Source organism: Lynx canadensis, chromosome X (genome assembly GCF_007474595.2).
Source record: "Lynx canadensis isolate LIC74 chromosome X, mLynCan4.pri.v2, whole genome shotgun sequence".
NCBI lineage: Eukaryota > Metazoa > Chordata > Mammalia > Carnivora > Felidae > Lynx > Lynx canadensis.
In genome coordinates, this window is record NC_044321.2 from 55905452 (window position 1) to 55931401 (window position 25950).

Below are 25950 nucleotides of genomic sequence, written 5' to 3' on the forward strand. Positions count from 1 at the left end.
TTATAAAATTGTATTGGGCCAAAAGCCAAAAGGTAAACCACAGTAATATGTCTTCTTCAAAGATTAACCCATCTACTTCAATCCTGACCCCCTGGAAGGTAGTAGAAAATGTCTCCAAAAGCCAGCATTACAGGCTTTACTCATCTAGCATAGGTCTGTAAGTAGTCCATTTACTGAAACTTAAAACATGGAAGGGAAGAAAGGGTAACCATCAACCTATAATATATCGAAGTGCTCTGTTTTTCAAGAAGGATTTCATATGCCTGGTCCTTGGAGAATCACCAGTATTCTAAGTCATGATGAAAAAGGATGTGAGAACACTGGAGCTTCCTTTGAATTTTCTTTGAGTCTCACTGATTGGGAATTTCTGGGCAGGGGAAGTGCTTTACAAATAGCACTTACTAAGGGCCTCTTCACTCCTTGCCTTGAAGGTATGAGATTCAAGTTTCAACAACTATGTAAGGTTTCACTGGGCTGATGCAGAGACTCCATGTGCTAACCCTAAATTATTTTCTTGCTGTTGAGCCAGTAGCTCTTTCACCTTTGACCTCTTTAATCATGTGACTTCCTGGAAATCCTTTCTTCCCAGGCTCACGGAATCACTTAAACAGAAGTGGTAATCCATATGTTGCAATACCAAATAAAGCCTAAATTCCAGTGGGGAGAAGAGAGCTTGCTCATATGATAGCCTATAAACAAATTAGTCCTAATAAGTGGTTTTAGGTTTCCCTTTTAGATGGTTGTCATTCCAGTGCCCAAAAAAGGAGTTGCCCTTCTCTGGAAGGGAATCAGCGCTTGCCCTTTCCCTTGATGTAACCACTACCTGCAGTAGCTGCATAAGATTGATTCATTCTTAGATATATGAGGGAGATTTGTCTGACTTCATGAGCACATTTTTCTGGGTTATCAGCCTGTATGGAATTTATTTCCTTCTAGAGTAGGCTCTTGCTACCTTGACGGACTGTAAAAAAAAAAAAATGCAAAATAACCCTTGCTTCTATTCACTTTTCTACTGCGTTGCCTTTATTTCATATGTCTGTTTTTTAGGTGGCATGTCCATGTGAACTGGCTAGACCTGTATATTATAGAAGTAGACTTAGTGGTAAAAACATAAAGGATAGAGTCTATAAAATGGGTTAAACTTTGGCCTGTTAGAATGACTAAATGCTTCATTGGCTCAATAATCTCTGGCAGAGCAGGAGAGGAGCAATAAATATGTTAATTGCCACATGACCCTATTTTTCTTTTTAGATAGACTACACCATCAACCTTATAATGAGGATAGACTCTTAAGAGGTGGAAAATGGAAATGTGTGGTTTTGGGTGTAGCTATGTGCCACAAAATGGGTCCAGCACCTTAAATGGTCTCTATGTATACTTGAAAAAAAAATTAAGTAACCAATATAAAATCCACTAGTAAGCTTCACTTCAGGGTCTTTTCCTAAACTGAAATATCATTTGTCATTGCAGGATGAAACTGTTGCTGCAACCATTGATACTGCAGTAGAACCAGAAGCTGTAAGTAATTGGCTTTGTGTAGAACTAGGAGCTTTAACTGTGCCATTTCCTGTTAATTTATCACTCAGCTGAGGAAGAGAATCCCTGATTGCTACCATCCTCCATAGAGTACCTTGGAAATCCAGACATCTTGAGTATAAATGCCAGTTTTGTAAAATCCCGAAGTTGGATAGACTCCATCTCTAATAGTATGACTGCTAATGGATGGCAGGGCTTCTCAAGGATGTCATTTTCCTTATTTGCAGTCTGGTTTGCTGACTTCTTGTTAGATGCTAGTATTCTGCAACAGCTGTCTAGCAAGTTAAGGGAGGGAAAAAAAACAAATTAGGTAATTATGGCAGAGTCAAAAAAGTAGTAGAGAAGAAATGGAAGAGACTTTTTTTCCTCATCATACTTTGCTTGTGGATGGGATGGTTAGGGGCTAAAAGAACCAAGGGAAATATTTTGAGTGTTCAAGTTGCAAGAATAGATAAAATGTATTAGATGTTGGCTAAAGGTTAGAGAGCCAAGTCAAAATGAAAGGCTAGACAATGGCTTCCTTGAGACATCTTTTTGCCCTTAAAACAAACATGTATCGGTATTTTTTGTATTCTGAAAGAAAGATGGCAGATAAATCAGGTGACCTCTGGCATGTGCCCTTCATTCTGGATTAAAACTACTTTTATTTTAAGTGATGGGTGAACACCCCCTTTTCAGTTATGAAGGCAACCATTATGTTCCCAAATCTTTCGGGATTATAAAGGGATAATGAAGCCTCTTCTCCATTTCCACCATTCCTAAAGTGCCATTTCCAGAACTCTTTCTCTTGTAAAGACCCCTTAGAATGAGATGAAAGTAAGAAATGTTAGCTAGATCAATAAAGGAAAGAGCAAGAAACTCAGTTTACTCTAAGAGTCAGTTAAAAGATGTAAGAAACAAGGTGCTGTGAGAACAGGGAAAGAGGCTAGGCTCGACTCATTTCAGATGTTTAAAGCAAATGTATGAGAAGCCATATTTTTAAAAGAACAGGGGTACCAGTAGTGGCTGGCACTTCATACCAGAAGTGGCTATGAGACCGACCTGATGAAGTAGGGCCTAAGGATATCTAATTGCTTGTTTCTCTTACAAGTCATCATTTTGATCTTTTCCAGCAAGTGGAAACCAGTCCAGAAACCAGCAGGTCTTCTGATGCTTTCACTACTCAGCATGCTCTACGTCAAGCTCAGATGTCTAAGGAGCTGGTTGAGTTGAATAAAGCTCTTGCACTGAAAGAGGCCCTAGCCAGAAAGATGACTCAGAATGACAACCAACTGCAGCCCATTCAGTTCCAGTACCAGGTAAAATATTTACCAGAGCAGCATTTGTTTGTGTCTGCCACTTGTGTGTGTGAGTGGAGCAGGGGCGGGTGGAGGGCAGAGAGAGAGGGAGACAGAATCCGAAGGAGGCTCCAGGCTCTGAGCTGTCAGCACAGAGCCTGACATGGGGCTCAAATTCATGGACCACCAGATCATGACCTTAAATGACTAAGCCACCCAGGTGCCCCAGGCACACTGTTTTTGATGACGTTGAGACAACATAACGTGCATAGTACAACTGGAATTGTATTGTTGGTTTCAAAAAAAGGATACATTCGGGATAGGGAACCTGCAATTTTGTTTCATTTAATCTAACACCTTACCTTATGCAATAGGTATTTAATAAATAGTTTAATGATGTTATAATAAATGTGGTCTCTACTTGTGGAAAATTTTGTTCTAATACCAATACTGAGATTCTGAGAAAGGTACATCTCTTAGTAGATGGTCTTGGCTATAGTGTGAATTAAGAAGAGGCTTATGGGGTACCTGGGTGGCTCAGTCGGTTAAGTGTCTGACTCTTGATTTCAGCTCAGGTCATGATCTCACAGTTTGTGAGTTCGAGCCCCACATTGGGCTCTGCACTGACAGCACAGAGCCTACTTGGGATTCTCTATCTCTCTCTCTCTCTCTCTCTCTCTCTGCCCCTCCCCTGCTTGTGTGCTTTCTTTCTCTCTATAAAAAAAATTTTTTTTTTAAAGAGAGGGAATAATGGATATCACTTGACTTGGCAAATGACTAAACTGTTTTTCTTAGTGGTAGTTCTATGTTTTTAAATTTTTTCTTAATGTTTATTTAGAGAGGGAGAGAACACAGATGCACATGTACAGAGGAGGAGGGGCAGAGAGAGGGAGACAGAGGTTCCAAAGCAGGCTCCACACTGACAGCAGAGGGACTGATGTGCAACTTGAACTCACAAACCTCGAGATCATGACCTGAGCTGAAGTTGGACATTCAACCGACTGAGCCACCCAGGCACTTAGTGGTAGTTCTAACTGGCCCTTGCTAATTAATAATCAGATCTTTACTGAAAGACAAGTCTTTGGCTTTCAGGTTATTCCACAAGGTTAACCAGACCTTATTTTCCATTGTAGCCCAGTGTTTCCCATCCACAAAGTGATGTTAGCAGGGCTGGTAGAGGGAAGGGTGGATTGTTTCCCCATCAAGCTACATCCTACCATCCTCGGGTCATTATTTTCATATCAAGAAATCCCTATAGAAATCATGCAGCTTCTACCCCCAGCTCCCCTAAGTTTTCAGAGTAAAAACAAGAAAAGTGTTTCTCCTAAATAATTTTCATCACTTTTTTTCCTTAGGATAGAGAATTCCCCCAGGGTATTCCAAAATAATAACTGAGTTGCCATTAGAGGTTTTATTTCCTTTTTTTATTTTTACAGTCATGCTTAACTTTTTTAAAACTTAATTCTTATTTATGTCAAATGCAAAAAAATAAATATTTATGGCAAATGCATGTGTATCATTTTAAAAAGCCAAACAGTACAATAATCAGAAAAATGAATCCATTCCTGCCCTACTACCTTCTGCTCAGTTCCCTAGGTTTATACTTTACATTCTTTAAGCTGTTTCATCTGACACTTACATTCATTTTTTTGTAGGTAAGAGTTGGCAGTATAACACATTAATTTAAAAATTTTAGACATTGCAGATCAAAGCCATAATGAAATATCACCTCAACACCTGTCAGAATGGCTAAAATTAAAAACACAAGAAACAAGTGTTGGCAAGGGCATTCCGCACTGTTGGTGGGAATGCAAACTGGTACAACCACTGTGGAAAACAGTGTGAAGATTCCTCAAAAGATTAAAAATAGAATTACCATATAATCCAGTAATTCCACTACTGGGTACTTACCCAAAGAAGACAAAAACACTAATTCAAAAAGATATATGTTTTGAAACACCCCTATGTTTATTGCGGCATTATTTACAATAGCCAAATTATGGAAACAGCCCAAGTGTCCATTGATAGATGAATGGATAAAGAAGATGTGGTATATATACAAATGGAATATTATTCAGCCATAAAAAAGAATGAAATCTTGCCATTTGTAACAACATGGATGGATCTAGAAAGTGTAATGCTAAGTGAAATAAGTCAGTCAGAGAAAGACAAATACCATATGATTTCACTCATATGTACAATTTAGGAATCAAAGCAAAAAAGAGACAAACAAAAACACAGACTCTCAAATATAATGAACAAACTCGTGGTTACCAGAGGGGAAGTGGGTGGGCAGATGGGTGAAATAGGTGAAGGGGATCAAGAGTACAAAAGAAAATAATAGCTGGTTACTATTACATTTTAGAATAACTCAGGGTTTGATTAAAACCACAATAATTTTGTAATGTAACATCTTTTGTGGATAGCTTCCTGTGCTTCCAGAAATTCTGATTAAATGGTCTCAAGAAATTCTGATTAAATGGGTAGGCAGTACCTCTCAAAAGGATGAGGCAGTTCTAGAGATGGAGAGTGGTGATGGTTGCACAATGTCACTGAACTGTCCACTTAATATGATTAAAATGTTAATCTTTATGTATAAAAAAATAATAAGTTCAGTACAGTTGTGAAAAAAGTTTTAGATGTTATCAATTGATTTCCCACTATGGAAGATAGGAAAAAGCTCTCTTATACAACCACCCATGTATACCACCTCACCTCTTATCTCTCATAATGGTAATCTCACAAGTTTTGATTAAAGGAATATTTAGTGTTTAAATTTTTATGATTATGTAAATATGTTTTACAGCTGAGCCACATAGCATATGATTCCACTTCCTTTCTTGTTTGGCTTTTTCTATTTCCCAGAGTTAATAATCTCATTTTTTCATTTACTTAGTCTTCTATGTACCTGTCAATAATTTATCTCCAAACTTCTTTACAGACTTATAAAACTCCTAATATGATCAAACATACCAGATAATTTATCAATCCATTTCTTTCTTGAAGACAACCCTCCTGGAATCTTCTGTCCTGATTTTCTTTCTGTAGGCCTGCTGCCCAGCTGGCAACCTGGGACTGTCATCCTGGGAATCTGCTTCACTTCTCATCTCTGTGTTGAAACAGATTCTGTATCTTCCTCATTCTTGGGATACCCCTTTGTGTTGGTTAAATACAACCCCAATAACTTTCTGAGACAGTGTTCATGAAAGAGAAATGTTTTAAACCATTGCATACCTGAAAATAGCTTTTTGTTGTTGTTGTTGTTGTTGTTGTTGTTGTTGCTGTTGTTGTTAGTTAGTTGGTTGGGTTTAGATTCTACAATGGAAATCATTTTTCTTCAGAAAGGCTTTTCTTCACTGTCTTCTGTTTTCAGTATCGCTGTTGAGAAGTTCATTATAATGCCTGATTCTTTTTATTTGATCTGTATTCCACTGCCACCACCACTCCTGCTCTAGAAACTTTAGGAACCTTTTCTTTGTTGCCAAGTGTGAATGAATTTCACAATGATGTGCCTTTGTATAGGACTTTTCTTGTTTATTGTACTTGGTGGGTCCTTTCAAACTAGAAATTTGTATTCTCTTTTAATGGGAAGGTTTCTTATATTATTTCTTGAATAATGCCCCCTTTCTGTTTTTCCCATTTCTCTTTTCTTGCACTCCTCATAGTCAGATATTAGATCTCCTAGATATAGTCTCTGCTTTTCTTATCTCTTCCCTCCTATTTTCTATTTTTTATCTCTTTATTCCACTCTATGGGTGATTTCCCTCCACACCTATTTGCCTATTAATTTCTAAGATGTTTTTAATCCTCTAAGTTTTTATATCCTTCTATTCTTTTTTCTTGGATGCAATGCTCATCTCTAATAGAAATTACATTTTTTTGAGGTTTTCTTTTTCTTCCTGCCTTGCCTCTGGGTCCTCCAAATTACTGTCTTTAGTGTGTTTGGTCTTTTCTTTCATATAAGAAGCTTTCCTCAAATTTCCAGTGATCTTTGGCTACCCATTCATATTTAACAGTGGGACACTAAAAGCTGGTAGGAAGTTGTGTATGCATGGGTTTATCTTGGGTGGTCAGTTTCCAATAAAGAAATTTGTCAGTCTCTCTGCAGTGGTGTAGACAGAGTAGTGGTATGCCTTATTTCTGGCAACCTAGAGAAAATAAGGGAGTTGAAGGAGTCCATCCAGTCATGTACAGACTTTTATTTAATTCCCTCAGCAGTATGATACCTTATCCCTGCCTTCTGCTGTATGTGCTGTCTGTGAATCCAGCCTCTCAGATTTGGCCTCTCCAGAGAGGAAACCTGTGCTCCTCTCTGTGGTTTTATGGTACAAATTGGCTTGTTTCTTCTTGGCATTTGTCCTATAGGAGTCATATTTTAGTTTTTTCCACTCTGCTAAGTCAGTTACCACTACTCAACTATTTTCCTCTTCTAAATATTTGTTTATATTTCTTGACTGCTCCTTCATCCTTGTTAACTTATACCCTTTTGGGGGGTCATTTTAGTAGGATTTCAACGGGGAGAAAATTAAATATGCAGCTCAAGCTTCCAGGTTAGCAGGACATAAAATGCAACCTTTTTTAGGTTGCTTTCCTACTTTTTTTTTAAGTTTATTTATTTATTTTGAGAGAAAGAGAGTAGGGAAGGAGCAGAGAGAGAGGGAGAGAGAATTCCAAGCAGGCTCCATGCTGTTCAGCCCGGAGCCCGATGCCAGGCTCAATCTCACGAACCGTGGGATCATGACCTGAGCTGAAACCAAGCGTCAGACACTTAATCCACTGAGCTACCCAGGTGCCCCACCTTTTTAAAGTTGAATGTATTTTGACTTTTCCAGGGTAAACAAAGGATTAATGGTCAGGTTGAGAAATTATTCCTCTCTTTTACTCTTTTACTCTTTTACTCCTGGAAACATGGGAACATATGATCCCCCAGTGTACTTCTAACTCTATGAGGAGGTGCTAGGAATGAGCTAGAGCTGTAGTAACATATCTTGTCCCTTTTTCCCTTGGAACCCAATATGCTTGAGCTCCCAAACCTTAAAGTTAAGAGGAAACAAATTTTTATTGTAAACAGTACCTTTCCATCACCTGTAAATCACTGTCTCTTTCTAAGAAATAAAGGTAGTTTTTTGTTCTAAATAGTTTTTCTATCACTGAAGAATTGCTATAGAAAAATTTGAGGAGGTATACATCTGATTAATGAAGATTGCCATGAGTTATAGTAACCCAAGACTCAATTAACTCCCTTTGTGGAGTCAGTGAGACAGTTTTGACTAAATGTGGCATACATAATGAAAAGATACTATTTCTCACCCATCCAACTGGTAAAAATTTTGAAGTGTAGTAATATCAAATGTTGACAAGGGTGCAGGGAAATAAGTACTCTCCTACCTAGCTAGCAAGAGTAGAAATTGGAATTGCCACTTTAGAGGACAACTTAGTGTCTATTAAAATTACAAGTTGGGGGCGCCTAGATGGCTCAGTCGGTTAAGCATCCGACTTCAGCTGTGGTCATGATCTTGCAGTTTGTGAGTTTGAGCCGCCACATCAGGCTCTCTGCTGTCAGTGTGGAACCCACTTCGGATCCTCTTTTCCCCTCTCTTTCTCCCCCTCCCCCGCTGGTTCTCTCTCTCTAAATAAATAAATAAATTTTAAAAAATTAAATTAAAAGTGTGTACCCCCATGACTCTGTAATTCCACTTGTTCCTACCCTAGAAAAACCTTGCATGTGTGTACAGAAGGCATGCACAAGAATATTCCATTATGGCAAAACAATGAGGTAGATCTCTATGCAATGATATAAATAAATCTCAAAGACTAAAAAAAAAGTTACAGAATAATACACACTTTTAGTATAATTCTGCTTACCTTTAACACGTTCCAATAGACACACATACAAATATGCACATATTATTTTTGTATCTATTTAAATAAATACTCTAGACATTTGCCACAATATATTTATATATTTATCAGTTATGCATTTTAAGGCATTTACATATATGTTTAAATGTCTAGAATATGTAAATGTCCACATATGTAATATGCAAATGTCTAGGAAGAATGTCTGGAAATCTGAACCAGTCTGTTAACAGTGGTTACTTCTGGATAGGGGACTGGCATTTTGGAAGAGTAGAGCAGTAGAGGGGACTCACCCTTTATATGTACTATCTGGATTATATTTTAACCAGAATGTTTTCATGTGTTACTTCTCTAAGTGTACACACACATACACACATTATTGCCAGTTTAAATATGCAGGGTAGCTATAAAGCAATGAGACTGATTTTCGTTGGGTATTAGCGTGGTTCATTATATTTTGTGGAAAACAGCTCTTGCCTGTTTAGAAAGCTTCTCTGATACAGCCCCACCTAACCTGCCTCTTTGTGTCATTTCAATACTGGTCTAAGACCACCACATAATCTTCTTGGCTACCAACTGCTCATTCAGCCGGTGTCCTTTAATTTTTTGGTTATGAGAACAGGAAGGAATCTATTGGGTTTTCCCAATCTTGGAAACTACTAAACTTCAGTTTCTAGAATTCATTTCCTAAATGTATGCAGAACTGCAAAAGGTATTGAATATATATGTTTGAAAGTTCTGAATATAAGAATGTTTGTGTAGCTCTTTACTATTTATAGAATGTCTTCCCTTCTTTATCTTATTTCATCTTCCCAACAACCCTGTGAGGTAAGTGGTGTTGTTAGTTGTTCACATAGATAGGGAAACTCTTGAGGGTCCCCAAGACCACCCCAAGGTTTGATGATTCACCAGGATGATTCAGAGGACTTGGCATATAGTCATACAGCTAAGAGTTATTACAGTAGAAGGATACAAAACAAAATCATCAAAAGGAAAAAGCACATGGGGCAAAGTCTGAAGGGAACCAGATGTAAGCTTCCAAGAGTCTTCTCCTAGTGGAGTAAGTTATTATTTAATTCCTCCAGCAATGGTTTGTGACATGTGTGAAATGTTGTCTATCAGGGAACCTCCCTGGAGTCTAGGAGTCCAGGTGTTTTTTTTAAGTTTTTATTTTAATTCCAGTTAGTTAACATACAGTGTCATATTAGTTTCAGGTGTACAATATAGTGATTCAACAATTCCGTACATCACCCAGTGTTCATCACAAGGGCACTCCTTAATCCCCATCACCCATTTCACCCCAGCCACCTCCCCTCTGGTAACCATCAGTTTGTGCTCTATAGTTAAGAGTCTGTTGGGGTACCTGGGTGGCTCAGTCGGTTAAGTGTTGGACTCTTGATTTCAGCTCAGGTCATGATCTCACAGTTTGTTGGTTCAAGCCCTGTGTTGGGCTCCACACTGACAGTACGGAGCCTGCTTGGGATATTCTCTCTCCCTCTCTCAAAATAATTAAATAAACTTTAAAAAAGGAGTCTGTTTCTTGGCATAATGAGCCATTCTTATCAAAAGGGTGAGAACCCTACCAAGTTCACACACCTGAGCCAAGGGCCAATCTTGCAAGCAATACTTTTTAAGAACAGCAATCTCAGGCCTGCTATATGAATTCTCCTATGCGTTGAAACTAAGGCTAAAAAGAGAGGAAATGACTTTTGTTAAGACATTTAGATATTTTTTTTTTAATTTTTTTTTCAACGTTTTATTTATTTTGGGGACAGAGAGAGACAGAGCATGAACGGGGGAGGGGCAGAGAGAGAGAGGGAGACACAGAATGGGAAACAGGCTCCAGGCTCCGAGCCATTAGCCCAGAGCCTGACGCGGGGCTCGAACCCACGGACCGCGAGATCGTGACCTGGCTGAAGTCGGACGCTTAACCGACTGCGCCACCCAGGCGCCCCGAGACATTTAGATATTAAGTGCTGGACTCAATGTTCAAACTTTTGGATTCCAAGTTTATACTTTTTCCACTAGGTGTAACTTTCATCTCCTTAAATCAAGTACAGACTGATGTTTTTAGTTTGTAATTGAAGTGGTAAAATTGAACACATAGTTCCTTAAGATGTGGAATGTTGATTTTCTTTTTTCATTTATTATTTTTTTAATTGCTTATTTTTGAGAGAGAAAGTGGGGGAGGGGCAGAGAGAGAGGGAGACAGAGGATCCAAAGCTGGCTCTGCACTGACAGCAGAGAGCCCCACGTGGGGCTCAAACTCACAAACCACGAGATCATGACCTGAGCCGAAGTTGGACACTTAACCAACTGAACCACCCAGGTGGCCCTTCTTTTTTTTTTTTAAAGTAAATTTTCTTTCGTGCCTTTTAATGCTTTTTTTCTCTCTGACCCATAACATTTCTAGGATAACATAAAAAATCTAGAGTTGGAAGTCATCAATCTGCAGAAGGAAAAAGAAGAATTGGTTCTTGAACTTCAGACAACAAAGAAGGATGTCAACCAAGCCAAGTAAGAATAAATCCAATAAATATTATTTCAAGTCCCTACTGTGTGTGAGGAAGTTATAAATGAAATAGAGAAGTAAAAGAGCCATTTCCTGCCCCCACAGGATTTATACCTAATTGTGGAAAGATCTAAACAAAAGAAAAGTAATTGAGATTTTCAACAATACCTCATGATGATAGTGAAAGAATGCCGTAACAGCATATGATTAGTAGATTAGTAGCTAAATGAATTTCTTAGGCAGTAATTGCTTTAAGAGTTCCGAGGTAGGGGATATCAGTTTAGACTGGCATGATCAAGGAAGACCTTATAAGAAGTTAGCATTTGAGCTGGATTTTGAAAGATTATCAGACCTACCAGACAGCTACAGTTTCTTTGTCCCTGAACAGATTGTAAATTAGCTTGTGAATAGAATTAATGTCAAGGCTAGTAAATGAAAAACCAATCTAGCCATCCCTCAGTTAAGAATAAAACTAAGGCAGATAACCAGAATATTCTGCTTTTCCTTAGACCTCTGCCTTATTGGCTATTCTACCTTATGTTTTAGTCTGTGACTCTATTATATCTCCTTTGAGTCTAAAGTTCATGTTCTTTAAAAAAAATTTTAATGTTTATTTTTGAGAGAGATTGGGAGAGACAGAGCATGAGCAGGGGAGGGGCAAAGAGAGACGGAGACACAGAATCTGAAGCAGGCTCCACTCTGTCAGCAGAGAGCCCTATGTGGGGCTCAAACTCACGAGCCATGAGAGCATGACCTCAGCCAAATTCGGACATTTAACAGACTGAGCCACCCAGGCTCCTCTAAAGTTCATCTTCTTAAATATTATGCTGAATGTTTACTTTCTATCTCAGACTAGTGTAATAATCACCAAAATTATTCCTTTACAGCTAAACTAAAGTGAAATATCTTCAAAGAACCATCCTTTTAACCTAGTAGTAGGGAATGAAGTATTGAGGCAATTTCATTGTTATATCCTCAAAAAATTTATTGTTTTACTCTTGGTATTGAGTTCCCATTATTGAGACAGTTTTGGTTGTTTGGGTGGTATTCATTATGTGAAGATGACTATGCAACTGGTCACCTATTTTATATATATCAGGATTGTGAACCTGGGAGTCTATGTCTTTTGAAGTCAGGCTTTGCTGCTGCTAGTCTTCATTCCTATAGTGTCTGTTTTTAGGTTGAGTGAGCGCCGCCGTAAACGTCTCCAGGAGCTAGAGGGTCAAATAGCTGATCTGAAGAAGAAACTCAATGAACAGTCCAAACTTCTGAAGCTGAAAGAATCCACAGAGCATACCGTTTCCAAACTGAACCAGGAGATACGGGTAATAAATGCTCATCCTTGGGTTTGTTTCATTAAAACTTACAAACATAGGTGTTCCATTTAGAATTATACTACGGAGGCATTGTCAGGTGAGAAAGTAGCAGGCAGGGCCATCATCTGCAAGTGTGTGAATCTCCACAAATGCCCCTTTTACAGGACATTGTGCTCGTAGTCCTCTAGAGTCTGAACAGTGAAACCCTGCTTTAACATTCAGAGTTTAATGTTAGATTCCCTGAAACCAAAGGAGAAAGATACCTTAGTATTTTGTGGTGATATCCTAACCACCTTCCATGATTATGTAGAAGGATTTCATAAACTAGTTGCAAACTGACAGACACCTGGAGAATATTTTCAGATATTGAATGTTCAACTTCTGACATCTGCAAAGTGGAGTGAACAGGCCACTTATACGGAAACCTTTAGAATACAGTGATTGCTAGGTAGATTTGTCCTTGGGGCTTAGTAGATATTTCCCTGAAATTTCATTTATGTACAATGAATTTAGGGCTGAATTTAGCTGTCGGTACATTTTTAAAAAATTTCTTCAACATGTTCATCTGTGTAGTCTATACTTGGAAACCCAAGCATAGCAAGGGGTATTGCAAGCCTAATCAGAAAATCTGTTGGCAGCCTTCTCAGCTTAGCTCTGGGTTTTCTCTCTTCTTAATAGTTAGTCTATCCATCCGCACATCAGCCTAGAATAAGTGCAGATGACTAATAATTGTATTGGTTTTTGTTTTTACAGGTGATGAAAAACCAGCGGGTACAGTTGATGCGTCAGATGAAAGAGGATGCTGAGAAGTTTAGACAATGGAAACAACAAAAAGACAAAGAAGTAATCCAGTTAAAAGAACGAGTAAGTAACTACAGCTTCTCAAAGGCTTACCTAACAAAGCCTTCTCGGGGCTGACTAGCATTAAAGCCTCTCTTCAAACAACTAGTTATTTCCAAAAATGTGACACATTCATGAATTTAGCAGCTATTTCTTAAACACCTACTACATGCAAGGTACTATCTGCTAGATACCATGGAAAATAGATGAGTATTATATGAGCTCTCACCTAGAAGAATGTCTTATCTAAAGGGGAAGGTGAGGGGCATCTGGGAGGCTCAGTCCGTTAAGCGTCTCTCTCTTAATTTCGGCTCAGGTCATGATCTCATGGTTTGTGAGATCAAGCCCCTGTGCTGACAGTGCGGAGCCTGCTTGGGATTCTCTCTCCCCTTCTCCCTCTGCCCCTCCCCTGCTTGCACTATCACTCTCAAAATAAGTAAACATTTTTAAAAAATGAAGAAATATCTCAAATCAATAACCTAGACTTCCACTTTAAGACACTGGGGAAAAAAAGCAAACTAAACCCAAAGCTAGCAGATGAACAGAAATGTTCAGCATTAGGCTCTTTACTGACAGCTCAGAGCCTGGAGCCTGCTTCAGATTCTGTGTCTCTCTCTCTCTATGTCCCTCCCCTGCTCGTTCGCTCTCTCTCTCAAAAAGAAATAAACATTAAAAAATTTGTAATTAAAAAAATTAAAGAAGAAATAATACCAAATTTTTGGAAACTATTCCGAAAAACAGAAGCAAAGGAAACATTTCCCAGCTCATTCTATGAGTATTTCCTTGACACCAAAACAAGACATCCCAAGAAAACTGTAGAATATAGATGTGAAAATCTCCAAAATCAACAAACTGAATCCAGCAACATATAAAAAGAATGATACACCATGACCAAGTAAGATTCATCTGAAAAAATGCAAGCCTTCCTTAAGATCTGAAAATCAATTAATGTATTACACCATATCAGTACAATAAAGAATAAGAACCACATGATTATCTCAATAGACATAGAAAACATATTTGACAAAATCCATCACCCTTTCATAATAAAAACCCTCAAGAAACTAGGAGTAAAAGGAAACTTCTCAACCTGATGAAGGGCATTTACGAAAATCCCACAGTTAACATCATACTTAATGGGGAAAGACAGGATACTTTCCCCCTAAGATCAGGAACAAGACAAGAATATCCACTCTCATTGCTTTTATTCCATATTGTCCTGGAGGTTCTGGCCAGGGCACTTAAGCAAGAAAAATATATAAAAGGCATCCAGATTGGAAAGGAAGAAGCAAAAATCTCCCTGTTAGCAGATGACATGATCTTATATTGTATGTATAAAATGCTAGAAGATCTACTACAAAAACTGGTAAAACTGAGTTCAGCAAGGTTCGAGGCATTTGTACATTTCGTCAATGTACAAAAGCCGGTTGTATTTCTTTACACTAGAAACCAATTTGAAAATGAAGAGAATAATTCCATTTATAGTAACATCAATAAGAATAAAATGCTTAGGAATAAACTTAACAAGTGTAAAACTTATACACTAAAAACTATAAAACATCTTTGAATTAATTAAATATCAAAATAAATGGAAATATAACCCATGTTCATGAATGGGAAGATTTAATATACTTAAGATGGAATGCTCCCCAGATTGATCTCAGATTCAGTATAATCTCAATCAAAATTCCAACTGGCTTATTTGCAAATATTCACATGCTGATCCTAAAATTCATATTGAAATGGAGGTGACCCAGCATAGTCGTAACAATCTCAGAAGAATAAATTTGGAGATGTCACATTTCCCATTGGCAACACATCCATCACCTCACATAGTTACCTGTTTTTTTCAGTGTAAAGAGAACACTTAAGATCCATTCCTTAGCAGATTTCAATTATACAATACAGTATTATTAACTATAGTCACTATTATATGTAGATCCCCAGAACTTACTCATTTTATAACCAAAAGTTTGTACTCTTTGACCAACCTTTCCATGTTTTCCCCACCCCCAGTTCCTGGTAACCACCATTACTCTCTAGTTCTATGAGTCTGACTTTTTTTAGATTCCACATATAAGTGAGATCATACAGTATTCATCTTTCTCATGTCTGGTTTATTTCAATTACATAATGACCTTTAGGTTCATCCATGTTGTTGCAAATAGTGAGATTTCCTTTTTGTTTGTGACTGAATAATATTCCATTGTATACATATACCACATTTTCTTTATCCATTCATCTGTCAACACTTAGGTTATTTCCATATCTTGGTTACTATGAATAATGCTGCAATGAATATGAGCATACAAATATATCTTCAAGATACTGATTTCATTTCCTTTGAAATCTCACCCAGTAGTGAGATTGTGCTGGATCGTATGGTAGTTCTATTTTTAATTTTTTGAGGAAAATTAAACCCTGTTTTCCATACTGACTGTTATACTGAAAGACTCTTTAGTTACATTATAAGGTTTTATGTCAGCTAGCTGAATAGCAATTAAAAGTCTGACTTTTTTCTTCTCAGGACCGTAAGAGGCAATATGAACTGCTCAAACTTGAAAGAAACTTCCAGAAACAGTCTAATGTGCTCAGACGTAAAACTGAGGAGGTAAGAAAACCCAATCTGCTAGGTCAGGTGTACTGTCACCTTCAGGCTTAAATGCTGACATAGTAATATCCCTTAAATGAGCCAGTGTCCTGAGAAACCAGGGATATCAATCTTGACCAGCAATTCCTAAGTCTTAATCCCTGTTTATATGTCACAAACTGTGTGCAAATAAAAATCTGAAGAAAATGGTACCATTCGGATGAGGATTTTTTCCCCCAATTGGGCTTGCTTCTTTCCAAACGAAATACAGAGTAATTTGTGACATTTCCAGACACTTTCAGTCTGTGGTACTTTGAAATGTGTACCTTGGGTCACACATTAGGACTCAGGTCATGATCTCACAGTTTGTTAGTTCAAGCCCTGCATTGGGCTCTGCGCTGTCTGCTTGGGATTCTGTCTCTCCTTCTCTCTCTGCCTCCCCCCTCCCCCGGTTGTGCTTGCTCACTCTCTCTCAAAATAAATAAATAATTTTAAAAGATTTTTTTCATTTTTCTTTACTAATATGCTGGAAATTAAAATGGTTTTTTTTAACCCTCAATTCAACATTACTATGAGCTGTTTTTATTTAGGCAGCTGCTGCCAACAAGCGTCTCAAGGATGCTCTCCAAAAACAACAGGAGGTTGCAGATAAGCGGAAAGAGACTCAGAGCCGTGGAATGGAAGGCACTGCAGCTCGAGTGAAGGTATGGACAGCTTGAACTGTCATTTCTCTTGTCTACATTGGGGATAGGAAAAAATGGAAAATAGCTTCCTTTTTGTTTAGAATTAAACACTTCAAAATATGAAGTTCTTCTACCTGAAAGCCTGATTTCCTAATGATACCTTTGAATATCTTTGAACAAATGTGAAAGACCAAGAGTAGAGAACCCTAGGGCACCTGGGTAGCTCAGTCAGTTAAGTATCGGACTTCAGCTCAAGTCATGATCTCACAGTTTGTGAGCTCAAGCCCTGTGTCAGGCTCTGTGCTGACAACTCAGAGCCTGGAGCCTGCTTCGGATTCTGTGTCTCCTTTCTCTCTATGTCCCTCCCCTGCTTGTGCTCTCTCTCTGTCTCTCAAAAATAAAAGGTAAAAAAAAATTAAGAGTAGAGAACCCTTTCCATCACTGCCTCTATTGAAGGTCAGTTAATTTTTTTACATTTTCATTGAGGTATGATTGGCCCACAATAAATTGTATATATTTAAAATGTACAATTTAGTAAGCTTTGACACAGATATACACTCATGAAATCCTCACCACAATCAAGATAATGTCAATGTCCATCATGACAAAAACTTAATTTTGTTCCCCTTTGTAAACCCTTTCTCCTCTCCCTAGTTCACCCCTCTACCTCCCTATCTCCAAGCAATCATTAATCTGCTGTCACTATAGACTCGTTTTTTATTTTCTAGAATTTTACAAAAATTGAATCATACAGTATATTTTCTTTTTCTGGGTTTCACTCAGTGTAAGTATTTCAAGGTTCATCCATGTGGCTGTGTGTATCAATACCTCTTTCTTTTTTATTGCTGAATGGCCTCCTGTTGTATGGCTATACCACAATATGTTTATCCATTCACCTGTTGATGGACATTTTGTGTTGTTTCCAGTTTTTCACTATTACAAATAGTGTACTGAACATTTGTGTACAAGTCTTTGTGTGGATATATGTTTTATTTCTTTTGGGGAGATAACCTAGGAGTGGACTGGCTGGTTGTCTCCTATGGTAGGTGTACATTTTAACTTTTAAGCAACTGCCAAATTGTTTTCCAAAGTGGTATAACTTCCTACTAGCAATTTATGAGTGTTCTTGTTGCTGTACATTCTCACCAATATTGAGTATGGTCAGTCTTTTAAACCTTAGGTGGTCTAGTGAAGGGGTAGTGGTACCTCATTGTGGGTTTAGTTTTCATTTCCCTTATGACTAATGATGTTGAGCATCTTTTTATGTGCTTATTTGCCATATGTATGTTTTCTGAAATATACGTTCAGATCATCCCCATTTTTTCACTGAGTTGTCTTTTTTCTCACTTTTCAGTTAAAATTCTTTATATATACTAGATACATCCAACAAAGGACTTTTATGTTTTTTAAAAATTTCCTCCTGGTCTGTGACTTGCCTTTCCCTTTTTTTGCCTTTCCCTTTTTTAACAATGTCTTTTGAAGAGCAAGCCTTTATAATTTTGATGCCATCCAATTTATTGACATTTTTTTCTTTGATGTTTAATGGGTTTCATGTCCTGTTTAAGAAATCTTTGCCAAACCAGGGGCACCTGGGTGGCTCAGTCAGTTAAGCGTCTGACTTTGGCTCAGGTCATAATCTCATGGTTCGTGAGTTCAAGCCCCACATTGGGCTTTGTGCTGACAGCTCAGAGCCTGGAACCTGCCTCAGATCCTGTGTCTCCCTCTCTCTCTCTCTCTCTCTCCTCTGCTTGTGGTCTCTCTCTCAAAAATAAATAAATATTAAAAACAATTAAAAAAGAGAGAAATCTTTGCCAAACCCAAGGTCACTAAGATTTCCCTCTAAGTTATCTTCTAGAATTTAGTTTTAAGCTTTACATTTAAGTCTATGATTGATTCATTCTGACTTGGCACCTTTGTGAAAATCAATTGTCCATAAGTCATTTTCTAGATTCTACTCCATTGATGTACATGTCTATCTTTATGCCAGTACACTGAGTATCTTTATGAACTCAGTGCATCTCTCCATTTATTTAAAACTTTAATTTCTCTCCGTTGTGTTTTAATTTTCAGTATACGAGTGTTGTACATCTTTTGTCAAATATATTCCTTAGTATTTCATATTTTTATGATATTGGAAGTGTTTTTTAATTTCAATTTACAATTGTTTGCATATATTTGTTGGTTCTTATAGCTTTTTTAGATTCTTTATAGCTTATAGAGTCTACATAGACAATCATGTCATCTGCAAATGGGAACAGTTTTATTTACTTATCTGCTCTGTACGCCTCTTTTTTTTAACTTGACCTTGTCATATTGTACTAATTAGAACACCCAGTAAAATACTGAATAGAGTAGGTGAAAAGGGATATCCTTGCTTTGTTCACAATCTTAGGGAAAGATTCACCAGTAAGTGTGATATTAGCTGTAGGTTTTTGTATATGTCCTTTATCAGGTTGAAGAAGTTCCTGTCTATCCCAAGTTTCCTGAAAGTTTTTATCATGAACATACATTCAAAAATTTTTTCCGAATCCTATTGAGATGATCTTATTGTTTGTTTTTATTCTGTTAGTATGGCAAGTGACATTGATTTTTTTTCAACTTTATTAAGGCATATCTGACATACAGTAAGATTTACCTTTTTTAGTGTACAGTTCCAAGAGTTTTGATGACACATACAGTTGTATAACCACCATCACAGTCAAGGTATAGAATAATTCTGTTATCCTCCCAAATTCCTCACCCCCTTTGTAGTCAGCTCCTCCCACATCCCTAGCACTTGGCAAACACTGATGTGTATTCTGTTATTATTGTTTTCCTTTTGCATCAGTGTCATATAAATAGAAACATACAGTATGGCTTCTTTCACTTAGCATAACGTGTTTCAGACTTATTTATGTTATTGCTTATATCAGTAGTTTCTGCCTTTTTTTTTCTTTTTTTGGCCAACTTGTATTCCATTGTATGGGTGACCCACAGTTTATCTGTTCACCTATTAAAGGATATCTTGCAGAATTTTTTCCAGTTTTTGGTGATTATGAATAAAGCTACTATAAAAACATTTACATACAGGTTTCTGTGTAAACATAGATAAACATTTCACTTGGGTAAATACCTAGGATTGCTATAGGTCATATGTTAAGTGTGTGTTTAACTTTATAAGAAACTTCCAAGTTGTTTATCCAGTTGTTCATTGCTGGTATACAATTAATTTTTGTATATTAACTTCTGTCTTCTGACTTTATTAGTTTAGTAGCTATTTTGTAGGTTCTTTGGGATTTTCTACATGGGCAGTCATGCCATCTGTAAATACAGTTTTATTTCTTCCTTTCTAATCGGTATGTCTTTTATTTCTCTTACTTCCCCTATTACATCAGCTTGGACCTTCAGGATGATGTTGAATAGGAGTGTGGATAGTAGAAACCATTCTATTTTTCCTGATCTTGGGGAAAGGATTCAGTCTTTCACCATTAAGCATGACATTACCTTAAGTTTTTCATAGATACCCTTTATCAGATTGAGGAAGTTCTTATATATTCTTAGTTTGTTGTAAGTTTTTATTATCAGAGCATATAAATTTTGTCAAGTTATTTTTTTAATTTATTTTAATTCAAGTTAGTTAACATGCAGTATAGTATTGGTTTCAGGAGTAGAACCCAGTGATTCATCACTTACATATAACACCCAGTGCTTATCTCAACAAGTGCCCTCCTTAATGCCCATCACCATTTAGCCCATCCTACCACCCACCTCCCCTCCAGTAACCCTCAGTTTGTTCTCTGTATTTAAAAGTCTCTTATAGTTTTCCTCCCTCTCTGTTTTTATCTTATTTTTCCTTCCCTTGCCCTATGTTCATCTGTTGTGTTTCTTTTATTCCACATATGAGCAAAATCATATATTTGTCTTTTTTTGCCTGACTTATTTTGCTTAGCATAATACCCTCTAGTTCCATCCACGTTGTTGCAAATGGCAAGAGTTCATTCCTTTTGATCACCAAGTAGTATTCCATTGTATATATATACCATATCTCCTTTATTCATTCATCAGTTGATGGATATTCAGGCTCTTTCCATAATTTGGCTATTATTGATAGTGCTGCTATAAACATTGGGGTGCATGTACCCCTTTGAATCAGCATTTTTGTATCCTTTATATAAATACCTAGTAGTGTAATTATTGGGTCATAGGGTAGTTCTATTTTTAATTTTGTGAGGAACCTCCATACTATTTTCCAGAGTGGCTGCACCAGTTTGCATTCCAACCAACAGTGAAAAAGCATTCCCCTTTCTCAGCATCCTCACCAACATCTGTTGTTTCCTGAGTTGTGAATTTTAGCCATTCTGACTACTGTGAGGTGGTATCTCATTATGGATTTGATTTATATTTCCCTGATGATGAGTAATGATAAGCATCTTTTCATGTGTCTGTTAGCCATCTGGATGTCTTCTTCAGAATAGTGTCTATTCATGTCTTCTGCCCATTTCTTCACTGGATTCTTTGTATTTTGGGTGTTGAGTTTGATAAGTTCCTTATAGATTTTTGATACTAATCCTTTATCCGATATGTCATTTGCAAATATCTTCTCCCATTCCATCAGTTTTCTTTTAGTTTTATTGATTGTTTTCTTCACTGTGCAGAAGCTTTTTATCTTAATGAAGTCCCAATAGTTCATTTTTGCTTTTATTTCCCTTGCCTCCAGAGACATGTCTAATAAGAAGTTGCTATGACCAAGATCAAAGAGGTGGCTGTCTGTGTTCTCCTGTAGGATTTTGATGGTTTCCTGTCTCACATTTAGGTCTTTCATCCATTTTGAATTTCTTTTTGTGTATGGTGTAAGAAAGTGATCCAGTTTCATTCTTCTGCATATCACTGTCCAGTTTTCCCAGCACCATTTGCTGAGGAGACTCTTTTTTCCACTGGATGTTCTTTCCAGCTTTGTCAAGGATTAGTTGACCATACATTTGTGGGTCCATTTCTGGGTTCTCTGTTATGTTCCATTGATCTATGTGTCTGTTTTTTGTGCCAGTACCATACTGTCTTGATGATTACAGCTTTGTAATACAACTTAAAGTCTGGAATTGTGATGCCTCCAGCTTTGATTTTCTTTTTTAGCACTACTTTAGCTACTTGAGGTCTTTTCTGGTTTCATACAAATTTTAGAATTGTTTGTTCTAGCTCTGTGAAGAATGCTGGTGTTATTCTTTTTTAATTTTTTTAAGTTTATTTATTTTGAAAGAGAGAGAGAGCACGAATAGGGGAGAGGCAAAGAGAAAGGGAGAGAAAAAGAATCCCAAGCAGGCTCCACACTGTCAGTGCAGAGACCAACACCAGGCTCAAACCCACAAACCATGAGATCATGACCTGAACCAAATCCAAGAGTTGAACTCTTAACCGACTGAGCCACCCAGGCGCCCCAGTGTTGGTGTTATTTTGATAGGGATTGCGTTGAATGTGTAAATTGCTATGTATATGTATGTGTATGTGTATGTGTATATGTATATGTATATGTATAAATACAGTGGAATATTATTCAGCCATAAAAAGAGACTGCTTGCAAACAGTAACCAAAAGAGAGATGAAGTAGATATACTATTAACACACAGAATAAACACACACACACACACACACACACACACACACACACACAAAATAGACTTTAAGTCAGAAACTAACAAAGATGCCAAATCCATTCAATGGAGAAAGAACAATCTGTTCAACAAATGGGGCTGGGACAAGTGTATTTCCACAGGCAAAATAATGCATTTGGACCTTTACATCACATCTCATCCAAAATTTACTCTATGTGAATAAAACCTAAAATAAGAGATAAAAGCATAAAACTCGTAGAGGAAAACATGGGAGTAAATCTTTATGACCTTGGACTTGACACTGAATTCTTAGATATAACAAAATCATGAGCAACATGACCTTGGACTTGACATTGAATTCTTAAATATAGCAAAATCATGAGCAACAAAGAAAAATAGATAAATTTGATTTCATCAAAATTTAAAACTTTTGGGGCACCTGGGTGGCTCAGTCAGTTAACCGTCTGTCTCTTGGTTTGGGCTCAGGTCGTGATCTCACAGTTTGGGAGTTCAAGCCCCGCATCAAGCTCCGCACTGACAGCATGGAGCCTGCCTGGGATTCTCTCTTTCCCTCTCTGTCTCTGCCTCTCCTTTGCTCTCTCTGTCTCTCAAAATAAATAAACTTAAAAAAATTTTTTTTGAAAAAAACTTTTGTGCATCAAAGGATATTATCAAGAAAGTGAATGATAGCCTAGAGAATGGGAGAAAATATTTGGGGGCCCCTGCGTGGCTCGATCAGTTAAGTGTCTGATTCTTGGTTTTGGCTCAGGTCTTACCTCAGTTTCATGATTTCAAGACCTGCATCAGGCTCCATGCTGACAGCACGGCACCTGCTTGGGATTCTCTGTCTCCCCCTCTCTGCCCCTCCCCTACTCACACTGTCTTCCTAAAAATAAATAAATAAACTTTAAAAAAAAGAATGGGAGAAAATATTTGGAAGTCATATATCTGATAAGTGTTAATAACCAGAACATAGAGAACTCCTACAGCTCAGCAACAGAAAGATAAACAACGAGGCAACTGGGTGGCTCATTTGGTTAAATGTCTGACTCTTGATTTTGGCTCAGGTCATGATCTCATGGTTTGTGGGTTCGAGCCCCACATCAGGCTCTGGACTGATGGCATGGAGCCTGCTTGGTTTTCTCTCTCTCCCTCTCTCTCTGCCCTTTCCACTGCTTCCACACACATGCTGTCTTTCTCTTTCAAAAATAAACATTTTTACAAAAGATAAACAACTCAACTTAAAAATGGGTAAAAGACTTGAATAGACGTTTCTCCAAAGAAGATATAGAAATGGCCAATAAACATATGAAAAGATGCTCATTCTTAGTGATTAGAGAACTGAAAATAAAATCTATAATAATATATCCCCTTCACACCTACTAGGATGTGGTTTTTAACAAAAAAAAAATAAGTAGCAAGTGTTGGTGAAGATATGGAGAAGTTGGAACCCTTGTATATTGCTTGTGGGAATGTAAAGTGGTACCATTGATGTAGAAAAGTTTGCAAGTTCCTCAGAAAGCTAAATATAAGGGGAGCCTGGGTGGCTCATTCAGTTAAGTGTCTGACGTCACCTTAGGTCATGATCTCACAGTTTATGAGCTCTCACAGTTGAGGTTCTATGCTGACAGCCTGGAGCCTGCTTCGGATTCTGTGTCTCCCTCTCTCTCTGTGCCCCTCCCTCACTTGTGCTCATTCTTTCTTTCTCTCCCCCCCCCCTCAAAAAATAAAATAAACATTAAAAAAAGCTAAACATGGAATTACCACATGACCCAGCAAATCTACCTCTAGGTATATACCAAAAGAATGAAAACAAGTATTCAAACAAAAACTCGTTCACAAATGTTCATAATAGCACTATTCATAGTAGTCAATGTGTAGAAGCAACCTAAATGCCTCTCAACAGATGAATGAATAAACAATATGTGGTATATATATATATCACATAGACACACATACACCACGAACATTCTGTATTTGGCAATAGGAAGAAATGACATAGTGATTGATACGTGCTACAAAATGAATGAACCTTGAAAACATTATGCTAAGTGAAATAACCCAGCCAAAAAAGGACAAATATTATATTGTTCTACTTATATGAAGTATCTAGAATAGGCAAATTCATACAGACAGTAGATTAGAGGTTACCAGGGGCTGAGGGGAGGTCTAATGGGGAGTTGTTTAATGGCTACAGAGTTTTTGTTTGGGGTGATGAAAATAATTTAGAAACAGTGGTGATGGTTATACATTTTTAATGTAATGCCACTGTATTGTATACTTACAAGTGTTCAAAATAACAAATTTGATGTTATATATATTTTACCAGAATACAGAAATTCAAAAAAGAAGTAGGCAATCTGCCTCAGAGCCTCTGCTTTTGATCACTATGGATGATATCCCAGCCCCCTGCGGCTCCAAGTCCCTGACAGCTTCCATATCTGTAAAATATGAATAATAATCCCTGCACTGCCTCTCTCATCCTTGTTGTAAGAATCAATTTAAATAGGGAACAACACAAGGATTTCTAAACTTGCAAAGGACTGACTGAAGTCAGGTGCCATTATTATATTGGAGGCTTACACATAAACCACCACAATAAGTTGATACTCAGTACTGTGCTATAAAACATATTTGTTTTGCTATATCTTGCAACTCAAGCAATTTCAATTACACTATCAGTTTCCAATGACACCACCCCTAGCCCATAAACCTTCACACTTGACCAGACTGGTAGGAATCTCTGGTCTGACTGATTGTGATTATAACTTTTCCAATAACAGTATACTTCTTTCAAGGTATCTTACACATGCCTATCACAAAAGATTAATTCATGTAGGATCTCAGAACACAGATCAAAGAGGAAGTAAAAAGCAAACAAACAAACAAACAAAAACATTGAAGCTTCCAGCTCTTTCTCAGGGACACTAAGGAGAGTTCCTGGGGAGCCAACAAGGTATGCAGTGCCAGAGAGCATAGTGGGAATCAACAAAGTGGCAGTGGTATCCAGCTTTCGAAACAGTTTCCAGACCAAGACCTACCACAGGCACAATCAGCTTCCTGAGAAGGTTCTTCAGCCTTTTCAGATCTGCTAAGCAGAATGTTTTAGAAAGACTTCCCAGAGGGTACCTGGCACATCACCCCACTGTTGGCACCAAAGCAAGAGAGTTCACAGAAAAACACGGTCTTGGACTAAATTCGCTTAGAGAAGAGAAGGCAAAAGACTCCCCACACAGCTAGTAAAGAGCATCCTGAAGTGAAAAGCCAAGGCCAAGACCTTTAAACAAGGCTGTGAGGCCACAACTCAGTAACAGTGTATCTCAGTATTCTGCTTTATACACACTCAAAGTCCAGAACCGCATTTGCCCTTACCTATTCAGAAGAAAATTCTTGAATTCTTTCTGATTTCCATAATATCTAACTTCATTTCTTATTTCCTGTTTTTGGCTACACACTTTTGACTTGTACTGAACTGGCCTTGGCCTCAGCGCCCCTCCCAACTGGGAATTGCTGTCATTTCCTCACTACAAGTACTTTCAGCCGTCATCTCAGTAGAACCCATCTGCCAGAATCTATCTTAGCACTGATCCATGTTCTCCAACATCCATGGAAGGGATTAAAAAGAGACAGTGTATTATATGTTATCAAATTTTGTAAATCGTAATGTAAGATACCAAAATTTGAAGCTCTGTAAGTAATAATAATGGCTACTACTATCTACTGTGTGCTGGGTGTTTACACATAGAGTCTGG

The 25950-nt window shown here is 37.6% G+C and overlaps 1 protein-coding gene across 1 annotated transcript in view; it reads left to right on the forward strand.

Moving 5' to 3' along the window:
* The window catches only part of KIF4A (kinesin family member 4A), a 132243-nt gene that overhangs the window by 72075 nt on the left and 34218 nt on the right, over positions 1–25950 (forward strand). Inside the window, exons 14-20 of the mRNA XM_030305353.2 lie at positions 1471–1518; positions 2649–2834; positions 11086–11189; positions 12365–12509; positions 13254–13364; positions 15868–15951; positions 16521–16634. Coding sequence (XP_030161213.1) covers positions 1471–1518; positions 2649–2834; positions 11086–11189; positions 12365–12509; positions 13254–13364; positions 15868–15951; positions 16521–16634 — 792 coding nt within the window. The remainder of the gene's footprint in view (positions 1–1470; positions 1519–2648; positions 2835–11085; positions 11190–12364; positions 12510–13253; positions 13365–15867; positions 15952–16520; positions 16635–25950) is intronic.